Source organism: Lacerta agilis, chromosome 1 (assembly GCF_009819535.1).
Source record: "Lacerta agilis isolate rLacAgi1 chromosome 1, rLacAgi1.pri, whole genome shotgun sequence".
Lineage (NCBI taxonomy): Eukaryota > Metazoa > Chordata > Lepidosauria > Squamata > Lacertidae > Lacerta > Lacerta agilis.
The window spans coordinates 70036299-70058503 of record NC_046312.1 but is presented as its reverse complement, the minus strand read 5'-3'; the positions used below and the strand labels follow the sequence as shown (position 1 = coordinate 70058503).

The 22205-nt window shown below is 43.3% G+C and overlaps 2 protein-coding genes across 2 annotated transcripts in view; both read left to right on the top strand.

The window, feature by feature from the left end:
* The window catches only part of ABCC8 (ATP binding cassette subfamily C member 8), a 57106-nt gene extending 50276 nt beyond the window's left edge, over positions 1 to 6830 (top strand). The window contains exons 32-39 of the mRNA XM_033153767.1: positions 40 to 160; positions 339 to 469; positions 1487 to 1565; positions 2990 to 3098; positions 3760 to 3863; positions 4858 to 4991; positions 5151 to 5213; positions 6603 to 6830. Coding sequence (XP_033009658.1) covers positions 40 to 160; positions 339 to 469; positions 1487 to 1565; positions 2990 to 3098; positions 3760 to 3863; positions 4858 to 4991; positions 5151 to 5213; positions 6603 to 6740 — 879 coding nt within the window. The 3' untranslated portion in view covers positions 6741 to 6830. The remainder of the gene's footprint in view (positions 1 to 39; positions 161 to 338; positions 470 to 1486; positions 1566 to 2989; positions 3099 to 3759; positions 3864 to 4857; positions 4992 to 5150; positions 5214 to 6602) is intronic.
* Positions 6831 to 13855: 7025 nt separating this feature from the next.
* Positions 13856 to 18100, top strand: KCNJ11 (potassium inwardly rectifying channel subfamily J member 11). The gene has a single exon (XM_033153754.1). It carries the CDS (start codon positions 13928 to 13930, stop codon positions 15146 to 15148), a length of 1221 nt encoding a protein of 406 aa, XP_033009645.1. The 5' UTR covers positions 13856 to 13927; the 3' UTR covers positions 15149 to 18100.
* Positions 18101 to 22205: the final 4105 nt, after the last annotated feature.

Below are 22205 nucleotides of genomic sequence, written 5' to 3'. Positions count from 1 at the left end.
ATACCAGTTCCAGACACAAATCTTAACTATTTATTCTAGGTCTCTAACTATCTAAACTGGATGGTTCGCAACCTGGCTGATATGGAACTCCAGCTTGGAGCTGTGAAAAGATTCAACGGCCTCATAAAAACTGAGGCTGAAAGTGATGAAGGGCTGTTGTGTGAGTATGGTACTGTATAAGTTGTAGAAAGGGCTTGGAAATTATTATTCCCACTTAAATCTCATTAATAGCCATGAACTTTTAGAAAACTATTTTTAAACAAGCATGAACTTTTAGCAAACTAATTTTAAAACAAACAAACAAACCAGTTTTTCACATATTTTTGTTTTGATTGCAGCCCCAGCACAAATTCCTCAGAACTGGCCTGACCATGGTGAGATTCAGATACAGAATCTGTCCGTTCGCTATGACAGTACTCTGAAGCCTGTGCTAAAGCATGTCAGTGCCCACATCTCTCCTGGGCAAAAGGTAATACAAATGATTACTCAAAGTAATGACTTTAGCTGTCAAAAACCCATGAAAACTATATTGTTGAGAGTAGAACCATTTCTTATTTATTCCAGAATATCGTCCCTATTTTAAACAAGATGAAACAATATACTGTAATCTCCCCCCACCCAAAAAAAAAAACCCCTCCATTGTTTTGATGTTCATGTAAATGTTTTCTATATTCACACTTTGGCAGTTTGATCCTAAGCGTGTTTACACTGAAGTAAATCTCACTGAGATCAGTAAAACATGCTCTCAGGTAGCCTTGCATAGGATTGCAGTTGTAAAGTCATGCATACATCTTCCAAGCCAATGATATTATACAAGGAGATCTGATACCCAACAGAAATGTTTTATAAAAGGGGTTTATAAAGTCAAATCTCTAACTGAGTCAAATTTGTAACCTTCCCACCCCTGCATCCTGCCACCACCGTGGGCATAAGAAATTGAAACTTTAAAAATGGGAGGCTTGAAATGATAAGAGAAATAACTTCAGTATTCCTGTTTTTAAATTTTTTAGATCTATCCTTTTTCTAATGTCATTAAGTGGATGCATAAAGCAAAGCAAGATCCCTCTCACACACAGACACACTGAACTGGATGAAAACTGGAGGTGTAGGGTAATGATTTTGGCCAATTCCTCTTGCAGCCTCTACTGCTGTCTCCCACTGTTCTGGAGGCTACCCCAACCCTGTGGAAGTTTTCAGGGGGCTGCAGGGGAAAGGAAGAATCAGTGAAAATTGCTACCCTGCCCCTTTATGTCAAGCATGAGCAGAATTCCACTGAACACAACTCTGGATCCAACTCAGCTTCTTGAGCAATAAGCACTTCTAGTAATGTAACTGTACCCCAAGTTGGTCATAAATCATCTGTCTTCTCAAAAAAAAAATAAACTAGTGCTTGTGGCAATCACTCTGTACATGTGTTTCCCATTCTACTGAATTAATATTTTCTTTGCCATTCCCATTATAAAACTGGTTTATTTATGATTTGCAGATTGGCATATGTGGCCGAACAGGCAGTGGAAAATCATCCTTTTCTCTTGCCTTTTTCAGGATGGTTGACACCTTTGAAGGTAAAGCTATACTTTTACACATCAGGCTGAGTTACTATTAGTTTCACTTGTATCTGTGATCCTCCTGGCTACATTTCAAACGAGGAGACCACATCTCCTTTTCCAGTTCCTGCTGCCACACCCATCTCCCAAGCTGACATAAAATACTATTTGACTTGGCTGTTTGCTATCCCCGACATAATACAGTGGTACCTCAGGTTATGAACTTAATTCGTTCCGGAGGTCCGTTCTTAACCTGAAATCGTTCTTAACCTGAGGGGTGCTTTTGCTAATGGGGCCTCCCGCTGCGCCACCGGCACACGATTTCCATTCTCATCCTGGGGCAAAGTTCGCAACCCGGAGCAACTACTTCCGGGTTAGCGGAGTTTGTAACCCAAAGTACCACTGTACAGCGGAGCAAGGTGGTGATTCCTCCCCCTGCCTTTTTTGATACAGACTTAAAGAGTTTGCTTTCTGCATGGTAACTTACGTTGTAGCATGCTTGTACTGTTAAATATAGCTGTTTTTACTGATGTCAGTGGTAAAATAAATTCTGTTTACTGCAGGTGATAATTAATCTGCAATCTTTTTTAATATTACAATTATCTGTGTATGTAAAGATGACCTCAGAGTGTGAGTTGAGCTCCATCTAGTGGTTGAAAGCAAAAGCCCTGCTCCAGCTAGAACTTTCAAAGTCTCTCTCTCTCCTTTAGAACTTGAGGCTATTCCAAAGGAGGGAGCAATGATTTTGCCTTCAACCACTAGGGAGAGCTCAATTCTCAAATTTTTACATGCACAGAAAGCAAGTAACAAACCAAATGGCCTTATTCATGATGAGAATCCAAGGCTTTTCTGGCAAAGTGACGTACATAAGAATATAAGAACATGAGAATAGCCTGCTGGATTAAGCCAATGGCCCATCAAGTCCTGCATTCTGTTCTCATAGTGATCAACTATGACAGTAGAAAACCTGCAAGCAGAACCCAGACACATTAGCACTTTTCTATCCTGTGGTTTCCATACTGCCACCGACAATGGACACAGAGCAGTGACATCATGACAGGTAGCCACTGATAGCCCTATGATTTTTTTTTGTCCACCAACTTATATGTTGGTAAAGCCATCCAAGTTGGTGGCCATGACAGCCTCCTGTAAGAGCAATTCCATAGCTTAACTGTATCCTGCATCCAGATACATAAGAACCAGCTATTTTGTTTAGATGTAGGCATTATAACCTGGGTGCCTAAATTTCAAATCCTATATATCCGTTTAGCTACAGTGAAGTAAAGAGGGTTTAAGCTGCTGTACCTATAGTGGCATCCTGAGTGAAGTGAATAAGGTACTGTATATTGCTTTCTGGCTGAGTGCCAGTGAGATAGAGCTAGAAAAATAAGCCATGTGATGAAGCATGTGAACACCATTCATTTTTTACAAACAACCCACAGGAAGGATCATTATAGATGGCATAGACATTGCCAAGCTTCCCTTACAAACATTGAGATCCAGGTTGTCAATCATTCTCCAAGACCCCATTTTGTTCAGCGGAACAATACGGTAAGTGTTATAATCATCATGTAAGTAATTAGGCACATTCATGATAATGGCCTGCACTATCTGTCACTGTTTGCAATTTGCATGGATTGCTGTTGCAGAATCACTGCTGACTGTTGCTGGGACTTGCTGTTCCATCTCTCAAAGGGCAAAGAGGAATGTCTTCTATAAGAAAAGGAGCCTGGATAACATTAATGGTTTGATGCACTGTTGTTTTGGATCCTCCCTGGGTCCAAAAATCACAATTCACTGGAAAGGAATTACAGAAAAGACAATTGCAGATTTTCTAGACGGGTCCCTCCATCCCATTCTTTCAGTGTGTTATGGTATACTGCTGGATTTTAACATGAAAATATGTGGCTAATTACTTGCTGTTTACCTGAACACAGCACAAATGATTTATAACATATGATTGTCTACTTAACCTTTCCCAATGATTTTTGTTACTTGGGTTACTGCAAGGCATGTACAGTATGTATAGTCATAGTAAAACAAAAACAAAAAAAAACCACCCATGGTTCTCTTGCCAGGCTGGCAATATTTTGTGCCCTGTTCTTTAAAGTGCATAAGATACCAAGGCAATCATTACATGTGGCTGCTTACCTCAGGTGTCAAAAAAGCTAAATGGCTTGATGCTATTTAGTTGTTTTTTCTTTTTTCACAGATTTAACCTGGATCCAGAAAAGAAATGCACAGACAGCATGCTGTGGGAAGCGTTGGAAATAGCACAACTGAAACATGTGGTGAAAGCTTTACCTGGTGGGCTAGGTAATAACTCCTTTACCTCTGAGGAAATCCAGCATTAAAAATATTGTTAGTTGAAGTTAGGCTGCATAGTATACCTTTATTGGAAGTGAAATTGTAGAAAATACATTATACGTGGTGCATTTATTTATTTTTTCTGCTCTGCTTTGATCTTGGTCAAACTGGTTTTCAACATTTCTTCAGCACTTCAAGAAGATTCCAGGAAAGACTTAAAACGAACTGGTTCACATGTAACATTAAATCCATGGTCTAGAGCAGGGGTGGGAACTGGAACCACTCAGTGGGCCATATTGTTATCTCCCTCACTCCCCATGGGCCACATTTAACATGTGGGTGGGGCTGCCCTGACAGTCACTTGACATAACAAAGATGTCAGGTGACCCTGTTTTGCATTAAACTGTGTGAACAAATGCACAGCCCACAAACCACTCTGCAAGACCCAAGACACAAGTTCTGGCAATCTGAGCTAGGTGAGGGCAGGTGGGCATGGCTTGGCCACAGTGGCCTCACAGACTAAATGGGGAGACCTGGTCAGAAGTTACCCATGAGCCTGAATGAAGCCTTGGGCTCCCACACTCAGAGATGGCTTGTCTCCACTCACTCCCACGACAGGTAGGCTCACATGATGCTGCTGTAAAGACTTAGATAGGCAGAGGAAGCTCCACCCTAGTTCATTCTCTCTCAGCATTTGGCTTCTTTCCCACTCTTCACTGTTTATTTGTTTTCGAAGCACTACTTTGCTTTTCCTCTTACCATTTCTTCCTCTCAAGTTCTTTCCTGCTATTTCCTCTGCCTGAGCATGGGGCTCGTAGAGAAAGGCCATCTGTCTAAAGAGAAAACAGTACACAAAGGGAAGTCATAAGACTGGTGAGGTGCAGGTCCAGAGGTGCTGCTCCCCCACTACCTCAACAATTACTGTTGGGTCTTAAGGCACGTTGCCACTCGAACCCATATATTTTCACAGGTTTCCTCTAAATGTTAATTTTATTCCAATCAGATGCCATTGTCACAGAAGGTGGAGAAAACTTCAGCCTGGGGCAAAGGCAACTGTTCTGCTTGGCTAGGGCCTTTGTACGGAAGACAAGTATCTTCATTATGGATGAAGCCACAGCATCCATTGACATGGCAACTGTAAGTTTCTACAGACTGTCTTTACAAATGACATGTCCCTGAAAAGGAAGCAAAATTGTTAATTTCTTTGGTATTTTTAAATTAGGTAGTTTGCACACAATGTTTCTGTTTATGCATGCGTCTGAATTAACAAAGATATTTGTTAATCTGCTTATGTAGGAAAATATTCTTCAGAAGGTTGTAATGACTGCATTTGCTGATCGAACGGTGGTGACAATTGCAGTAAGTATTGTATTTTGCTGCAGAGATGCTTTTTTTGAATGTGTTATACATTTTTAATACACCTGTAACATTATCACCAGCCTGGTCTGTTCGCTCTTGCTTCTAAAATGAGAACTTTCCTTTAATTTTCAATCAATTATATTATATTTCACACATCTGACTCAAGACAATTTTTCCTCCCATAACGAAATAAAATGTTGCCAATAAAATATATATATATTTAATATTTCAGGGGGCTCAGTTACAATGTGTTTATAGCCATAAGATGTTTTGTTTTAACTCAGGCAAACTCTTTGCAACAAACCAAAATGAAAATAGTCAGCTGTGATCCAGGGGACTGCCCAGAAGAGATTCTTGCTTGGGGATTTCTACAAAGCTCTTTCCCAGCAGCAGTTCCCAGATGTCTTGCTTGTGGTTTTTCTGTTTCTCAGCTAGCATGAACTAGGAGCTCCATCTGGGAAAACTGCATAGAACCCACACGTAGCCATTTTTATAGTGATCATGACCTGCTATTACCTATTAACTATTTCAGGAGGTGGCATTCTGAAACTGTAGGCTTGAATAGCAGTATTTCTGTGGATAAGTTTTTTTTTTTAATCACTTTCCGCCATGGCTCGGGGGAGGGGTATCACCATGCCAAGGTGTTTACGGTATGCTCAACAACTTCTATCAGTACAGAGGATGTTGAGCACAAAGAGGGCTAAGAAGCAGCTCCAGCTCCTAAAAAGACAGAACCTTCTAAAAATGAAGGAGTCTTTTAATTTATTCCCTCATGTTGTGACTATGAAACAATTAAAATACAATAAAGAGCAGAATAAAAAAAATCAAATTAGTGAAATCAACAAGGGAGAGATGCTTCAAACCGAGTTAAGAAGTAGAGTTTTAAAGAGAGAGAGAGAGGGAGAGAAAGAGAGAGAGATCAAGTCATATTACCCATAAAGCTTAAAAGAGAGGGAGCCAACTGAACCTCTTTAGCAAGAGAGTTCCACAACGGAACTTTGTTGCTTCTGAAGTAGGCTAACTATGCCTTTGTTGGTGGCAGGATTGGTTCCTATGACAGGAAGTGGTCCTATAGACATTCTGGCTTCCTATTAGATAGGGCTTTTAAGGTAAAAACCAGCACAGATTGTGCCTGAAAACAAATGGGGAGCCAGTCCAACTGGAGCAAAATTGTTGTGATATTCTGTGAGAAGGGCAGTAAAAAAAAGGAGTAACTTTGTGGCTAATTACATTCCAATGAGCAAAGAAGTTTTTGGCAGAGGAACTGAATCATTTTTTTTCTCATGCTTGTATTTTCTAATGTTCTAAAAGTATATCTATCATAGATGGTTACATATATAATTAAAATTCTCACCCTATCTATTTTTTTATTATTATTATTATTTGTAGCACCGGGTGCACACCATTCTTAATGCAGATATGGTTATTGTAATGAAGAGAGGAGTTATTCTGGAATATGACAAACCAGAGGTTCTGCTGGAACAAGAAGACAGTGTGTTTGCTTCTTTTGTCCAAGCGGACAAGTAAATATAAATAAATTAAATATTTGAAAGTGCAATTTTATTATCCTTTTATAATTCAGTAAATTACCTGTAAATAAAAAGCAATTTAATAATATAGGGCTCAGTCTCTTCGTTTTTGGTGGGGGATGGGACGACCAAAATTGGTTTACCTCTTAAGTGTGAATACATTGTCCTGCTCTGAATTTCTTCAAGCAGTCTTTTTTTTTTTAGTAATTATTGCTTGTTTTTGCTTATTTAACCTGATTTATACCAAAGCTGTGTCACAGTGGATCAAACTATTACAAGAACAACTATAATAATAATAATAATAATAATTTATTATTTATACCCCGCCCATCTGGCCGGGTCTCCCCAGCCACTCTGGGCGGCCTCCAACAATCAAAATACAATACAGAGTCACAAATTAAAAACTTCCCTAAACAGGGCTGCCTTTAGGTGTTTTCTGAATGTCAGGTAGTTGTTTATTCCCTTGACTTCTGACGGGAGGGCGTTCCACAGGGCGGGCGCCACTACCGAGAAGGCCCTCTGCCTGGTTCCTTGTAGTTTTGCTTCTCGCAGTGAGGGAACCGACAGAAGGCCCTCGGCGCTGGATCTCAGTTTCCGGGCTGAATGATGGGGGTGGAGACGCTCCTTCAGGTATACAGGACCGAGGCCGTTTAGGGCTTTAAAGGTCAACACCAACACTTTGAATTGTGCTCGGAAACGTACTGGGAGCCAATGCAGATCTCTCAGGACCAGTGTTATGTGGTCCCGGCGGCCACTCCCAGTCACCAGTCTAGCTGCCGCATTCTGGATTAATTGCAGTTTCCGGGTCACCTTCAAAGGTAGCCCCACGTAGAGCGCATTGCAGTAGTCCAAGCGGGAGATAACCAGAGCATGCACCACTCTGACAAGACAGTCTGCGGGCAGGTAGGGTCTCAGCCTGCGTACCAGATGGAGCTGGTAGACAGCCGCCCTGGACACAGAATTAACCTGCGCTTCCATGGACAGCTGTGAGTCCAAAATGACTCCCAGGCTGCGCACCTGGTCCTTCAGGGGCACAGTTACCCCATTCAGGACCAGGGAGTCCCCCACACCCGCCCGCCTCCTGTCCCCCAAAAACAGTACTTCTGTCTTGTCAGGATTCAACCTCAATCTGTTAGCCGCCATCCATCCTCCAACAGCCTCCAGGCACTCACACAGGACCTTCACCGCCTTCACTGGTTCTGATTTAAAAGAGAGGTAGAGCTGGGTGTCATCTGCATATTGATGAACACCCAACCCAAACCCCCTGATGATCTCTCCCAGCGGCTTCATATAGATATTAAAAAGCATGGGGGAGAGGACAGAACCCTGAGGCACCCCACAAGTGAGAGCCCAGGGGTCTGAACACTCATCCCCCACCACCACTTTCTGAACACGGCCCAGGAGGAAAGAGCGGAACCACTGTATAACAGTGCCCCCAGCTCCCAACCCCTCTAGCCGGTCCAGAAGGATGTTATGGTCGATGGTGTCAAAGGCCGCTGAGAGATCCAGCAGAACCAGGAAACAGCTCTCACCTTTGTCCCTAGCCCGCCGGAGATCATCAACCAGCGCGACCAAGGCAGTTTCAGTCCCATGATGAGGCCTGAATCCTGATTGGAAGGGATCCAAATGGTCCGCATCTTCCAGGCGTGCTTGGAGTTGTTCAGCAACCACCCGCTCAATCACCTTGCCCAAGAATGGTAAATTTGAGACTGGGCGATAGTTGGCCATATTGGCCGGGTCTAGAGATGTTTTTTTAAGAAGCGGTTTAATGACCGCCTCTTTCAGCGGGTCTGGAAAGATTCCCTCGCAGAGGGAAGCATTCACCACCGCGCAGAGCCCATCGCCCAGCCCTTCCCGGCTAGCTTTTATAAGCCAGGATGGGCAAGGATCTAGGAGACAGGTGGTCGGTTTCACTCGTCCAAGCAGCCTGTCCACATCCTCGGAGGTAACAGATTGGAATCGATCCCATGAAACATGACTAGACAGGGCTCTAGCACTCTCCCGCCCCGGCCCTGCTCCCACGGTGGAGTCTACCTCCTTCTGAATCTGAGCGACTTTATCTGCAAAAAACTTTGCAAAAGCATTGCAGGAGATCTTGGGGTCCCTACCAGACCCCGGTGATAAAGGTGGTTCTGCTAGGTTGCGAACCACCTGGAAGAGTCTCCTGCTGCTGTTTTCTGCAGATGCAATAGAAACAGCGAAGAAGGTCCTCTTCGCTGTCGCCATTGCCACTTGGTAGGCTCGAAGTTGAGCTCTAACCCGTGTCCGGTCTGATTCAGAATGAGTTTTCCGCCACCGGCGCTCTAGCCGTCTCAACGACTGTTTCATCGCCCTCAGCTCCGGGGAAAACCACGGAGCTGTCCGGGCTCCATGCAATCGGAGAGGACGCTTCGGAGCCAGACAGTCAATAGCCCTGGTTAACTCCGCATTCCAGCGGGCCACCAGGGAATCAACTGAAAGGCCATCAACATGGGATAATGCATCCCCTACCACTCTCTGGAAACCAATTGGATCCATTAAGTAGCGGGGGCGGACCATCTGAATCGGTCCCACCTCCCTGCAGAGGGGAAGGGTCGCAGAGAAGTCCAGCTGCACCAGGAAGTGATCTGACCATGGCACTTCTTTTGTTTCACTTTTACTTAGTGTCAGATCACCAACATCCATAGAGGTAAACACCAGGTCTAAGGCATGTCCGCGGCTATGAGTTGGACCAGACTTATTCAGGGACAGCCCCATGGAGGCCATGCTTTCCACGAAGTCCCGAGCGGCCCCTTGTAAGGTCGTGTCGGCATGGATGTTAAAATCCCCTAAGACAACCAAACTAGGTGTCTCCAGGAGCATATCCGCCACGACCTGAAGCAGCTCGGGCAGGGAATCCTTGGTGCAGCGGGGAGGTCGGTACACCAAAAGGAATCCTGTACTGCCCCTATTGCCCAACTTCCAGAACATGCACTCAGAAAACTGGGTCTTCCCAATAGGACGCCTGGTGCAAACTAATGACTTCCTAAAAATCACTGCAACCCCCCCTCCCCGCCCAGATGGCCTGGGTTGCTGTGCGTAAGAGAAACCTGGTGGACAAGCAGCGGCAAGGACAGGCCCATCTGCTTCATCCAACCAAGTCTCTGTTACACATGCCAGGTCAAATCCTCCATCCACAATCAAGTCGTGGATGGCAGTGGTTTTGTTAATCATTGACCTGGCATTACACAGCAACACTTTCAGGTCATGTGGGTATCCCCTGCTGATTCCAATATCCATCCGGTCAGGACCAGACCTGGAGGCAGGGATAGTCCTCAGACAACGACTAAACCTGCCTCCTCGGTAATGACATGATCTGGTCTTAGCGTGACTCCTCCTCCTGCCCATGATCACTGAGATCGGGTGTCTTTCCAAGACTACCCCCCCTGTGGAACCTGCCCCAGCCATCCTGTTCCATCAAACTAAGGTATACAAGAACCGCTAAGGTATAAAATTTAGTTTAAACACCTATCCCTCATCTGAAAGTTATCATCTCAGATAATACCACATCCAACCATCATTTTCTTCTCCCTTTTGAATTATATGCTCCTGATTAGGGATATTTCATAAGTGTATCAACAACACACAGATATGCAACAAAGGTTAAGTGGACAATGGAAAACAGTATAAAAATGAAAACAGCCTCATAATCATAGGGTACAACTCCTAGGCACCCTGGCTTGTACACTCATATGATTTATGCACCTGTTACATTGACCACATGGAGATCAGGAGTCAGGATGGCATGGATGAGCATGTTTTCCATCAATCAATGGGTGTAGTACTGTTCAGGGGCGGAGGGGAAGTATTAACGATTTCCCAGGTACAAAATATATTATAACCAGTGTTGGGGATCTGAACTATCTCTGTAACATAAATACAACCTTGAGGAAAATCTACACAACAAATTAATATCCATACACATGCACTGAAAATCAACTGTGTGCAGAGAGGCTGAAAAAAGCAATAAAAGTAACATAAATGACACCACCTCAGAGCAAAAACCACAGGACACTGGGATGATAGCTTCCCCTGCAGTGTGTGTCCATCTGCTCCAATATCTGAAGCAACCATGCTAAGCAAAGCTAAGATTTATGGTCTTGTGCTGATCAGAGTAAAGCAAAAACAAAAACAATAAAAAAACCTGTTTGAAACTGACACAATGAAGCATTACAAAGCAAATTCTTAGGAAGAAGAAGAGGAGTTTGGATTTGATATCCTGCTTTATCACTACCCGAAGGAGTCTCAAAGCGGCTAACATTCTCCTTCCCCTTCCTCCCCCACAACAAACACTCTGTGAGGTGAGTGGAGATGAGAGACTTCAAATGAAGTGTGACTAGCCCAAGGTCACCCAGCAGCTGCATGTGGAGGAGTGAAGTGGAGATGCGAACCCGGTTCACCAGATTACGAGTCTACCACTCTTAACAACTACACCACACTGGCTCTTCATCCTCACCTCACCCTCCAATTAGTTCATACTGAACAACCTATGTAATATTTTGAAAATACTGTCCCAGAAGATTATGACCACAATTAATTTCATCAAGATCTAAGCACTTACATAATCTAATATAAGTTAATGATGTGTTAATGACTAAAAAACAATTGAGTAGCATTCAGCATTTATGGCTCAGAGTAAACCCAATGAAATGACTGGACCTGAGTAAAACTTAGCTAAAGGCAAAACCCAATATGTATACTCTGCTAGATGATATATATCGCAGACTATTAATATTGTGCAAGAACCAACTAACTTCTAAAAGGCCAGACAACCTCCAATAATATAAATTCTTCTAGGAGATACAGCAATGAAAGTCTGTTGCTTCAGTGCTAAATCACAGTTTACTATATTATAACATTTAAAAGACATGGTATAATATACCTTTGCAATGTAAGCTGTTGAAAGTAGGTCTGATGTGCTCTCAAAAATATGTATTCTATAGAAAAATAAGGCCGAGTTACTTATGTACCAGCACAGTTTGTGATGTTAATTCTAATAATTTAGTATCTATAAATTACCACAGGTAACAGAGCACTGCACAAATTTATAACAGAAGATTTATGTATAAAGACAGCCCCATATGCAATTAAATACTATTTTCTATCTCCCTATGGGGGTGTGTGCTTTTTAATACCCTGCAAAGTACTTCAGTGGATATGTTCTAATGTTAACTGTTTTTATCTTACTCGGCGTATATCTGTGTGTTTGGTATATAATCTTAAAATATCCCTTCAGTGAAAGATGAAAAGAAGTAACTGAACACTTAAACATCTCAGCAGTCCCAAGGACACTAAAAATAATCAAGTAGCCAGAGAAAGCTCTTGAACTTTACCCAGATCTTGTGACCAGGAAACCGTTGTGGAGAGCTTGGGCAAACCAATTACCAGTGATAATGGGAACTGTAACATTTGTTAAACAAGGAAACTAGCATTTGTACATCAAGAGACTGGTGCATAAAGGCAGGCACACACGCACTCACTCACGCACCCCCTCCTCTCGTGTTCATTTTAATGATGTTCATTCCCACTGCTTCTGAGCCCAAATGGAATAAGAGAGCACCAACAAGTGAGCAAATATGCCACCATCTCCCTTTCCACGATAATCTGTGTGCATTCTTCCGCCGGGTGATACACTAGAAAGGGGTAGGCACTCCTCCACTCTGTCTAGGTCACGGGTGAGGAACCTCCAACCCACAGGCCAAATTTGCCCCAATTTTACCACACGCACCTGCCCCACACATAGGTGACATCAGTTGTGGGACAGCTGGATTTGCTGCATGACTGAGTTCCCTATGAAGAACTCAACTGCATGGTTGATCCCTGAAGAAAGCAAGGCTGAGTTCACCTCTGAAGTGATCAGCTGCACAGCTGAGTTGATGGCCTCACTCTTGCTGACCTTGTCTAATCCTCTTTTAAGCCACCCAAGTTGGTGGCCATCACTGCACCTAGTGGGAGTGAAGCCTGTAATTTAACTATGTGTTGTGTGAAGAAAAACTTTTATTTTGTCTCCTGGCTCTTCCAACATTCAGCTTCATTGGACTGCCCAGTGTATTAGGGAGCAATTCTATCCATGCCATGTCTAATCTCATACACCTCTATCATGCTCCACTTACTCACCATTTCCCAAAATAAAAAGCCCTAAATATTGTTACGTTATAGAAATTGCTCCAGAACTCCTCGCTGCCCCTGTTCTGCACTGCAGTGAGTGGTTGGCGCTTGATAAATAAAAGAGGCAGCTTATCTGAGAACTCTGAGCAAGAGTTCTAGGGCTTTTTGCATATCAATACTTGATCTCTCCTCCCCGGCCATAAATCATGGCAGCTAGGAGGATGGGCATATTTAGACTGGAAAAGGGAAGGTTATGGGAAGACAGACAGTGGTCTTCAAAGATTCACTGCTTCTGCACTAAGCAACGGCGTGGTCCAGATAGGTACATAAGAAGCTGCCTTGCACCACGTCAAACCAACGGTCAAACTAGCTCAGTAATATCTACACTGGTTGGCAGCAGCTCTTAAGGGTTACAGGCAGAAGACTCCCCAGCCACACCTGGAGATGCCAGGGACCGGACGTGGGACCTTTCGCTTGCAAAGCAGTTAGTTGCTGTGCCAGCGCCTTGCCTAGATGAGCGCCACGGTCCCGAGCAACCCCGTGACCCTATGATCCCTTTTGTGCGCCCTGCTCCGGGCCAATCTCGTGACTGCGCAGCCCTCCCACCATAATGGGACTCCCTTGCGCGACAGCGTCCCCTGCTGTCCCCTGGAGAGCGTTCCGGAGAGTCAGGGCGCGAGCGCCGCCGCCAGCGGATTTGCGTCTGAACGCGCCGCCTCCGACCGCTGCCGATCCCGGCTTTGGGAGATGGTGCCTGGCTTGCCGGGTGATCTCCAGCCGCGGGCTGGTTGGCTGCGAGAGAGAGCCGCGGAAAGCCGCCGCCTTTGCAAAAGCCGGAGAGGGCTGTGATTGGCGTGCGCAGCTGGGGGAGCGCATCGGGCTTGCAGAGGCTGGCGGGGAAGGGGGGCGGGGAAGGGGAGTCGGCCAGGGCAGTCGGAGGGGCGGCGAAGGAGGCGCAGCAGCAGCAGCAGCAGCAGCAGCGATGGCTCCCTCCGACACCGTCCCCGCCGCTGAAGCGGCCACGGGAAGGCGGCTGTAGGAGGAGAGCGCACGCCAGCCATGCTGTCCAGGAAGGGCATCATCCCGGAGGAGTATGTGCTGACCCGGCTGGCCGAGGATGTCCCGGATCCGTCCCGCTACCGCGCCCGGGAGAGGAGGGCCCGCTTCGTGGGCAAGAACGGCGCGTGCAATGTGGCTCACAAGAACATCCGCGAGCAGGGCCGCTTCCTGCAGGACGTCTTCACGACGCTGGTGGACCTCAAGTGGCCCCACACGCTCATCATCTTCACCATGACCTTCCTGTGCAGCTGGCTGCTCTTCGCCATGGTCTGGTGGCTCATCGCCTTCGCCCACGGGGACCTCGACCAGAGCACCCGGCAGCTCCACCTGCAGCAGGGCGGCGGCGGCGACGCGGGAGAGCTGGGCGGCGGAGGGGTGGACTTCGTGCCTTGCGTGACCGACATCCGCTCCTTCACGTCGGCTTTCCTCTTCTCCATCGAGGTGCAGGTGACCATCGGCTTCGGCGGGCGCATGATGACCGAGGAGTGCCCCGCCGCCATCCTCATCCTCATCGTGCAGAACATCGTGGGCCTGGTGATCAACGCCATCATGCTGGGCTGCATCTTCATGAAGACGGCCCAGGCGCACCGGCGAGCCGAGACGCTCATCTTCAGCAAGCACGCCGTGATCGCGCTCCGCCAGGGCAAGCTCTGCTTCATGCTGCGCGTGGGCGATCTGCGCAAGAGCATGATCATCAGCGCCACCATCCGCATGCAGGTGGTGAGGAAGACGGCCAGCCCCGAGGGGGAGGTGGTGCCCCTCCACCAGATCGACATCGTCATGGAGAACCCGGTAGCGGGAAACAGTATTTTCCTGGTCTCCCCGCTCATCATCTGCCACGTGATAGACAGGAACAGCCCTCTGTACGACGTGGCCCCGGACAACCTCCACCACCACGAGGATCTGGAAGTCATCGTCATCCTAGAAGGGGTGGTGGAAACCACGGGCATCACCACTCAAGCCAGGACGTCTTACTTGGCCGACGAGATCCTCTGGGGACAAAGGTTTGTGCCCATAGTGAACGAAGAGGATGGGCAGTACTCGGTAGACTACTCCAAGTTTGGCAACACTGTGAAGGTGCCCACCCCAAGCTGCACTGCCAGGCAACTGGAGGAAAACCAGAGCATCCTGGACAGCATCTCCTTGTCACCTAGGGGCACTATTAGAAAAAGGTCTGTCAGGTTAAAGCCCATGTTTCACATATCTGATGAACCATCCTGACACACCACCTAGATTCAGCTCCTGTATCAGACACAGCAAGCAAACAGGGGACACCAATGTGCCCCTCTATTTCTGTTACTCAGATTCTGGTTCCACAAGGTATGTAAAGATATTGTTTGGTGCAAGACAAATGTGTGATTCAGGACATCTAAGGAATACTGAGCTTGAATCATCTCCCTTTGACTTTCTTATTTATTTGCACAAACACTTGGAGAAGATAAACAATCTGAACAGAAAGTCGCCTTTTTTAAGAAATCATTTTCTATGTATTGTTTTATTTATCCTCTGGCAGTGCATAAATTTGATATGTTTTTAACTGTTATTATATACAAGCATCTCAGTTCCAGTACAGTAGTTAAGTAGGCTTACTAATAAAGAAATAAGTTATTAATATTTATGATAAAAAGAGAAGCTGCATACACAAGGGTGCCTGTTTACACTGCAGTGCTTTATGTCTTAAATAATTATTTAATTTAATCCATAAATAATATTGCATGGTTTCTTTTAATTGCAAGTGAACTAGGTGATGTATAATCTCATTGGCACTCGTTAACTTTGTAATTAAATTCAACTGGAATTAAGTTCATGCCAAAAATATTAGACAATAATAATATATAGTAGTTGCAGGTGGGGGTTGCAAACAGGAAAATGAAAAGTCTTAAGTGGGTTTATTACTCTGTCACATCCAGCCTCCAAATCCTACACAACACAAGTATAAACCTTATAAGCTTTTTATTAGTGCTGCCTGCTACTGAAATTGTAGGCGCATTCAGTTTTGACTCAATTTAATTTGAACTAAGGAATTAGATCCTTTATCTTAATTCAAACTCAGTACCCAATATTGAGCCTTCTGACCTGAATAAGTAGAACGTCATTTTAAAATAGTGGAATTTTGTACAAAAATACTTTCTAAGATGATTTCTAATGTAAACAGACAAATAAATAATGATATGCAAGCAGTATATATACCATATTTGTTGTTGACATACCATATTTGTCAATGAATGGCAACAGCAAGATAAAGCAATTTGCTGGCAACAGAGTTTGCTTGCCTGCCTGTGATAACAAATCTAAACCTTCATGTGACAGCTTCATCTATACACTTGCAGTAATGCTCTTTGTTTTAATAGACAATACAAAAGACAGCATAGTAGATAGTCATTCTAGAACTTTGGATACCCAGGAACAAATCCCCACTCACCCATAGGGTTCACCGGATGACCTTGGGCCAGTCAATACTTTCAGCCTCACCTACCTCAAAATGTTGCTGCAAGGAGAAAAGAAAAGAGAGAAGCATTTGTACAGCGTTGAATTCATTGGAGGAGAGGCATGATATGAGAAAGTACATAAATTCTTATCACCATTTATTTGGTACTGATTATTGGGGACGAGTCAGTGATTGCTAATAGAGTATTCACACTGAACCTAATTGTGGGATTTACCACACCAAAAATGATAATGGAACTCAACTGACAATCTGAGACTAAATCGGTAACTTAGCTTTTAACTAATTTTATCCAAACAGATGCAATGAAATTAGATCAAATTAAATCAAAATTCTTCAAACAGATCTTATTTAAGTTACCCAACTGAGTTACCCAATATCAAGTTACGGATCATATATGTATTAATCAAAAAGAGGATATTACCTTATTTTACCAAATAAAACAGTGTAGGAAAGGGAACTGTAATTCCAAATGTGAAGTCTTAAATGCATGTTACATGAGCATGTATGTACCTTTTAATACATTTGCATGCTTTTAAGATATTTGCTACACAAGCAAGTGTGGCATAGCTGTGCAGCCTCTGCACAATATCTAAACAGAAACAGTATGTGGCATGGAATAAAGCAGCAAAACAAAGTTAATGGTTTTATATACTGGTAACAGGAAAAATTAAAAGCTAAACATATTTTTTTAAAAAAAATCAGTAGTGCTAAAATGCCTGTTATTATGATCACATTGTTTAATACAGTTGAGGATTGTTTTGATATCTCACCTTTATTGTTTGCGACATCTGTATAATTTCTTCCAGCGAAGTGCTCTTAATCTCCCATATGATCTTTACAGCCTGCCTCTACTTATCCTTGTTTAATTGTAAAAATGCCACACAGATTTTGTTGATTTCAAATGAAAGAAAATTGCTTTCACTCCCTAAAATGCCCATATTCAGCATCAAAGTGATGTTTGTAAGGTATACTGAAACGTAGCTTTAACATCTAGGCTGCAATTCATTAACCCAGAACACGGGTTTAAATTTATTTTGAACTGCTGATTGGGACAAAACAGGTTGGAATCTAACTGCACATGCTTTGCCAATTTGTGGAATTGGTTTGCATGCTGAGAGACTAGGGAGGTTGCCTTTAGTGGTACTCTAAAATGTAAGAGGTTGCTAAATTGTTGCTGAGTTAAACAGTGAGGCTCTAAAACAGCCATTAAATCAAGCATGTGATATAATTCTCTTATAGGTCTGGATGAGGATGTGCATGAGCCTATTCATGCAACTCTTTGTGTCTCCAATTGCTTGAAGAAATCTATATATTCATAGATTCCCTTTGTTCTGTATATCATTAGCTGGGGAACAAGGAAGGAGAAATTTAGAGTAATTGCTCTCAGGGCCCAGTGCTACTGAGGCTGTCTTTGCAAGAGACCTGGCTTTGTATATTTGCAGAATGACAGATGGCCAAAGAAATGGATAGTCAAAAATATTATGACAGACAGGAATAACATTTGGGTCATCGCTGAATTTAAAATTTCCATTCTCTTCCTGTCATATGTTAAAGAAAAATGCAAAACTATGACAAAGTATGTTAATACACACCTTGCTTCCCTTTGTTAACAAATAAGTTGATAACTTTAGTAAGTCCCACTGAAATCAGTGGGGCCTACCTCTGAGCAGATATGTGTAGGACTGCCCTGTTAATTAAACAGCAATAAATTTATTCCTTATGAATTCTGGTTATGTATAGTCCTTGGGTTCTTTATTTGAAGTCTTAATAACAATACTGTACAGTATACTAACCCTATTCCTCCCTATGCACACTTATTCAAGGTTGTTTCCTTTTTTTCTATAATATCAGAGGTACCATTGAGGAAAGCAAGTAGATAGTAAAATCCTCTCTCCCCATGTTTCAGGTCATATGTTGTGATTTCTCAGGGGTGCCTTCTCTGCCTTGCCAACTCCCTGGCTCTGTACCAGGTGTGAGGAACATTTGGCCTTCCAGATGTTGGTGAACTACAACTCCTGCAATCCCTGCCCATTGGCCATGCTTGCTGGAGCTGATGGGAGCTGTAGTTCAGCCCATACCTGTTTTACATGCTCACAATATAGGTTGGGGCTATCATTCCTTCACCTCTACCACCTATACAAATCACTGAACAATCTTTCAGGGTTAGGAAGCAATTCCTAACTGAGCTACAAGTGGATATTACTACACGCCGAAATGTAAGCCCCACTCACTATCCCTAAGTAAGTAGCACAAGTGTATTCAATGTGCATTCAACACGCAAATGCAAATTAAACATCAGTTCTGCCCTAAGGTTCTAATAAATGGCATGCAATTTGAATAAGAACAATGGTTTGGAACGTACCATCTCATGCTAAAATGAGAATTGTATCACATAACTTTTGATTCATTTCAAATTAATGGTATCTTAAATTCAAGCCACATAGATGCTTTGAGGGTTGTTCAGTGATTCATATTAACCTAATCTGAAAAAGCAATACAAATGCCATTGCAAGAAAGCACTAGACAGTAGTAATATGAAATGTGGTTTTGATGCCAAAAAAGCACACACAAATATAAACATAAATGTAAAATTAATTTCACACAGAAATAGGGTTGCCACTTCCTTCCCCCCCCCCCCAGTGCGAAACGTTGCAGTTGAACGTGAGACACTTAATCTCAAGGTCATGGGTTTGAGCCCCACATTGGGGGGGGGGAGATTCCTGCATTGCAGGGGATTGGACTAGATAAGCTTTGTAGTCCCTTCCAGCTCTACAATTCTATGCTCTTTGAAGCTTCTCTCATCATGGCATGTGCTAGCCTTTTGATTTTGGATTTCTGTCCATGATGCACCTGCTAAATGCAAGAGTCCTGGCAGCAGGAGAGGAAGGAGCAATCCCCCCAAAACTCCCCCCCCCAAAAAGGGATAGTAATCAAGGGATTAAAAATAATTCCAATGAGGAGAGGCAAACACAACAGGCAAAGTTGTATCAGTTTTTCATCAGCTTCTCTCAGTAAAGAAAAATATGAGCTTTTAAATCCCAATATAATGAAAGAAAAAACCACGCTTTGCTACACTATAACTCTGTATCCAGGAAGGGTGATAAATCCAAGGAAGGAGGCTTGTGGAAACAGATCTCATTTCTAGATTGTGTATTCGAATGCAAAAAGTGCTATGTGAAATGTGGGGTAATCAACAATACCCACATCCAGCACCTAAGGCTGAAGACATGGGCAGTGCCAAGGAGAAGATCAGCTATGCCAACTCTGACAGCACTAATCTATTTGGAGTGTAGGGAACTGAATCCAGACCTATCTGTTCTCCCTGTTGACAGCAGCAACTGTCCATTTAGTTCTGCTGCTGCAAAGATCCTCATGTACATTAGATACATACTTTAGAAATGTAACTTGCCTTGATCTGTTAGATCAAGAGTGAGGCAAAAGATGGACGGTTAAAACTATGCTTGGCAAAACAAGGCAGAGTCTGTTGCTCTATCCTGCATACCCTATATAACACCATGCAGAAGACCAGAGAACAGCCCTCTTCTGAAAAATCTATATGGCAGACTTTGCATGGCACAACTGTGTGAGGATAGGCAGCAGTCACCTGTGAACAATGAAGAGTTTCTCTTCCTCCAAGCAAAAGGGATAGAATGGAATCTAGGGCGCAAGAGCACATGTACTCCCATTGCATCAGAGCTGGCAACCTTGCTATCAGTCTGTTGAGCTTCGGCCTCAACTCAGTGGCACAGAGCCATAGTTGGCATTTAATTGTTGGATCCTTAATGCTGCAGAAGTTCAGAAACAGTGCCATAAAGGCAAATCTGGCACCTCAGGAGCCCTTGAATGAGTAGCCAAGACAGATTAAAGAATGAGAAGTCAGATTTGGTATGGCCTTCACAAGGCAGAACTTTAAAAGTCTGTGTCCTTCGCTGTGCAGCTCCCTCACAGCAACATTTCAAGAAGCAGCTCTGCTGGAACAAGCTGACAGTCTGTCAATGGAGGAGGAGCTGATTGAGGTGTCAGCACAAAAAAATTAAAAATAAACAGGAGAATTTTGGCTTCACTGAATTCAGCAAGACGTCCATTATTCCTTGCTTCCCTAAAGACAGTACTTCTGTGAAGGGCAGGAGGGAAATTCACAGCTACTTGCCTCCTCATGAGTTACCAATGCGAAGAATCCAGGTTCAGTGAAATAAGATCGTGGTTGTTCAAGCCTTTGGTATGTCCTCAAGAAGATCTCCATGTCAGAGAAGTGCCTGCCTTCAGTGAGCTGCCTCTTGGTAGCCTACTGAGTAGTAGTACTAATAATATATGATAAACACAAGGCTTGTTTATTACATAGCATTACTAAGTTTTTATAACCATCTTTTATTGTATCTTTTATTGAACTGTTGCCTGCCTAATGCTTGTTTTAGTACTGAAAAAATCCCCACATAGTAAAATCATGCATTTGGACATTTTATATAAATTTTATTCCTGGCCTGCAAGGTTCCAATGCAGGTCCCTTCCACCTCCTGCATATGAAATATTGTCATAGTATTTTAGTGAAAGAAAATCATGAGGTTCACAATAAAGGGACTCAAGAGTTTGAGGCTGCTGTTTTTAATCTTGATTATTTCATCATTTACAGGGCATCGGCTGCTAGTTGCAAGTCTTAAAAGCAATACAAGAAAACAAAACTATTTTCTTGATCTAAATCTGCTTGAACAGATTTAATGCAACCATCAGCCTGTGAACCAGATACAGCCCTTGAATATTGTATTATTATTATTATTATTATTATTATTATTATTATTATTATTATTATTATTAATTTGCCTTGGAGGCTCCACAGAAATCTTTTCAGGTTGTAAGAGATTTCCTACTGTTTAAAGTTCTGAAAGAGAGTGCCATCTAGCGGATTTCCCCTCCATTACTAACGTACTATCATAGAAGAAGTGGAATCAGTGAAAGTTCTACCTCCCTTGGAGTTCTAAATGGTGCAGATACTATCCTAAATGGAAAATGACTACCCCGAAACATGCCTTACTGAGGCAAGCATCATTCTGGGGGACTAGAAATTAGGCAGGGCAGACAATGGAGAGAAATTTCAAGCAATCCTTGCACTCTGAGCTATGTCAGCTTTGCTTCAGGGGAAAACTAGTTGGGAAAGCCACTTGGGAAATTCAAAGCAGTAAACGTTTCATGGACTCCCTCTATGATTCTGTGTACTATTTTTGATTCAGTAGCAAGATGGGATACATGTTACTAAATGGCATGTCCTGTCCCAGACACAGGCTATTAAAAGACAAGAAGAGATCAAGCAGGAATTTATGGAGATTGCAAGCTTCATGAATCTTCAGATAATGAGGGGAAACTACAAACACCCATTCAAAGAGTGAAGCATGATCAACTTTTAAGGATGCTAATCAGATGTGGTGCCAGACTGACATATTTTAAATCAGTTACTTTCTACTTATCTTTAAAAAACAATGAAGGGCATGTTAAGGATGAGGGTATGTGTTTGGAACAAGGTCCTGACCTGACCCCTACATGGGTGAATGGCTGCACTTGTATGGAGATGAATCATGCCACTCGCAAACAATTTTAAAGTAATAACAGAATATCCCATTCAAATATTTAAAATCAATTGGAATTACGCTTATTCTTAATTCTAACACCACCAAATCTCTTTTAAATAATGCTCGGAGCAGCCTATGCACAGTAGTCAGGGAAAAAAACCTACCGGTAACTAATTGATATGATATGGAGCTGTGCATTTACAGATACTGTACTTACAATTTATCAAGCTACACAGGGCTCGTTTATATGTGTAGATCAAATGCCTAA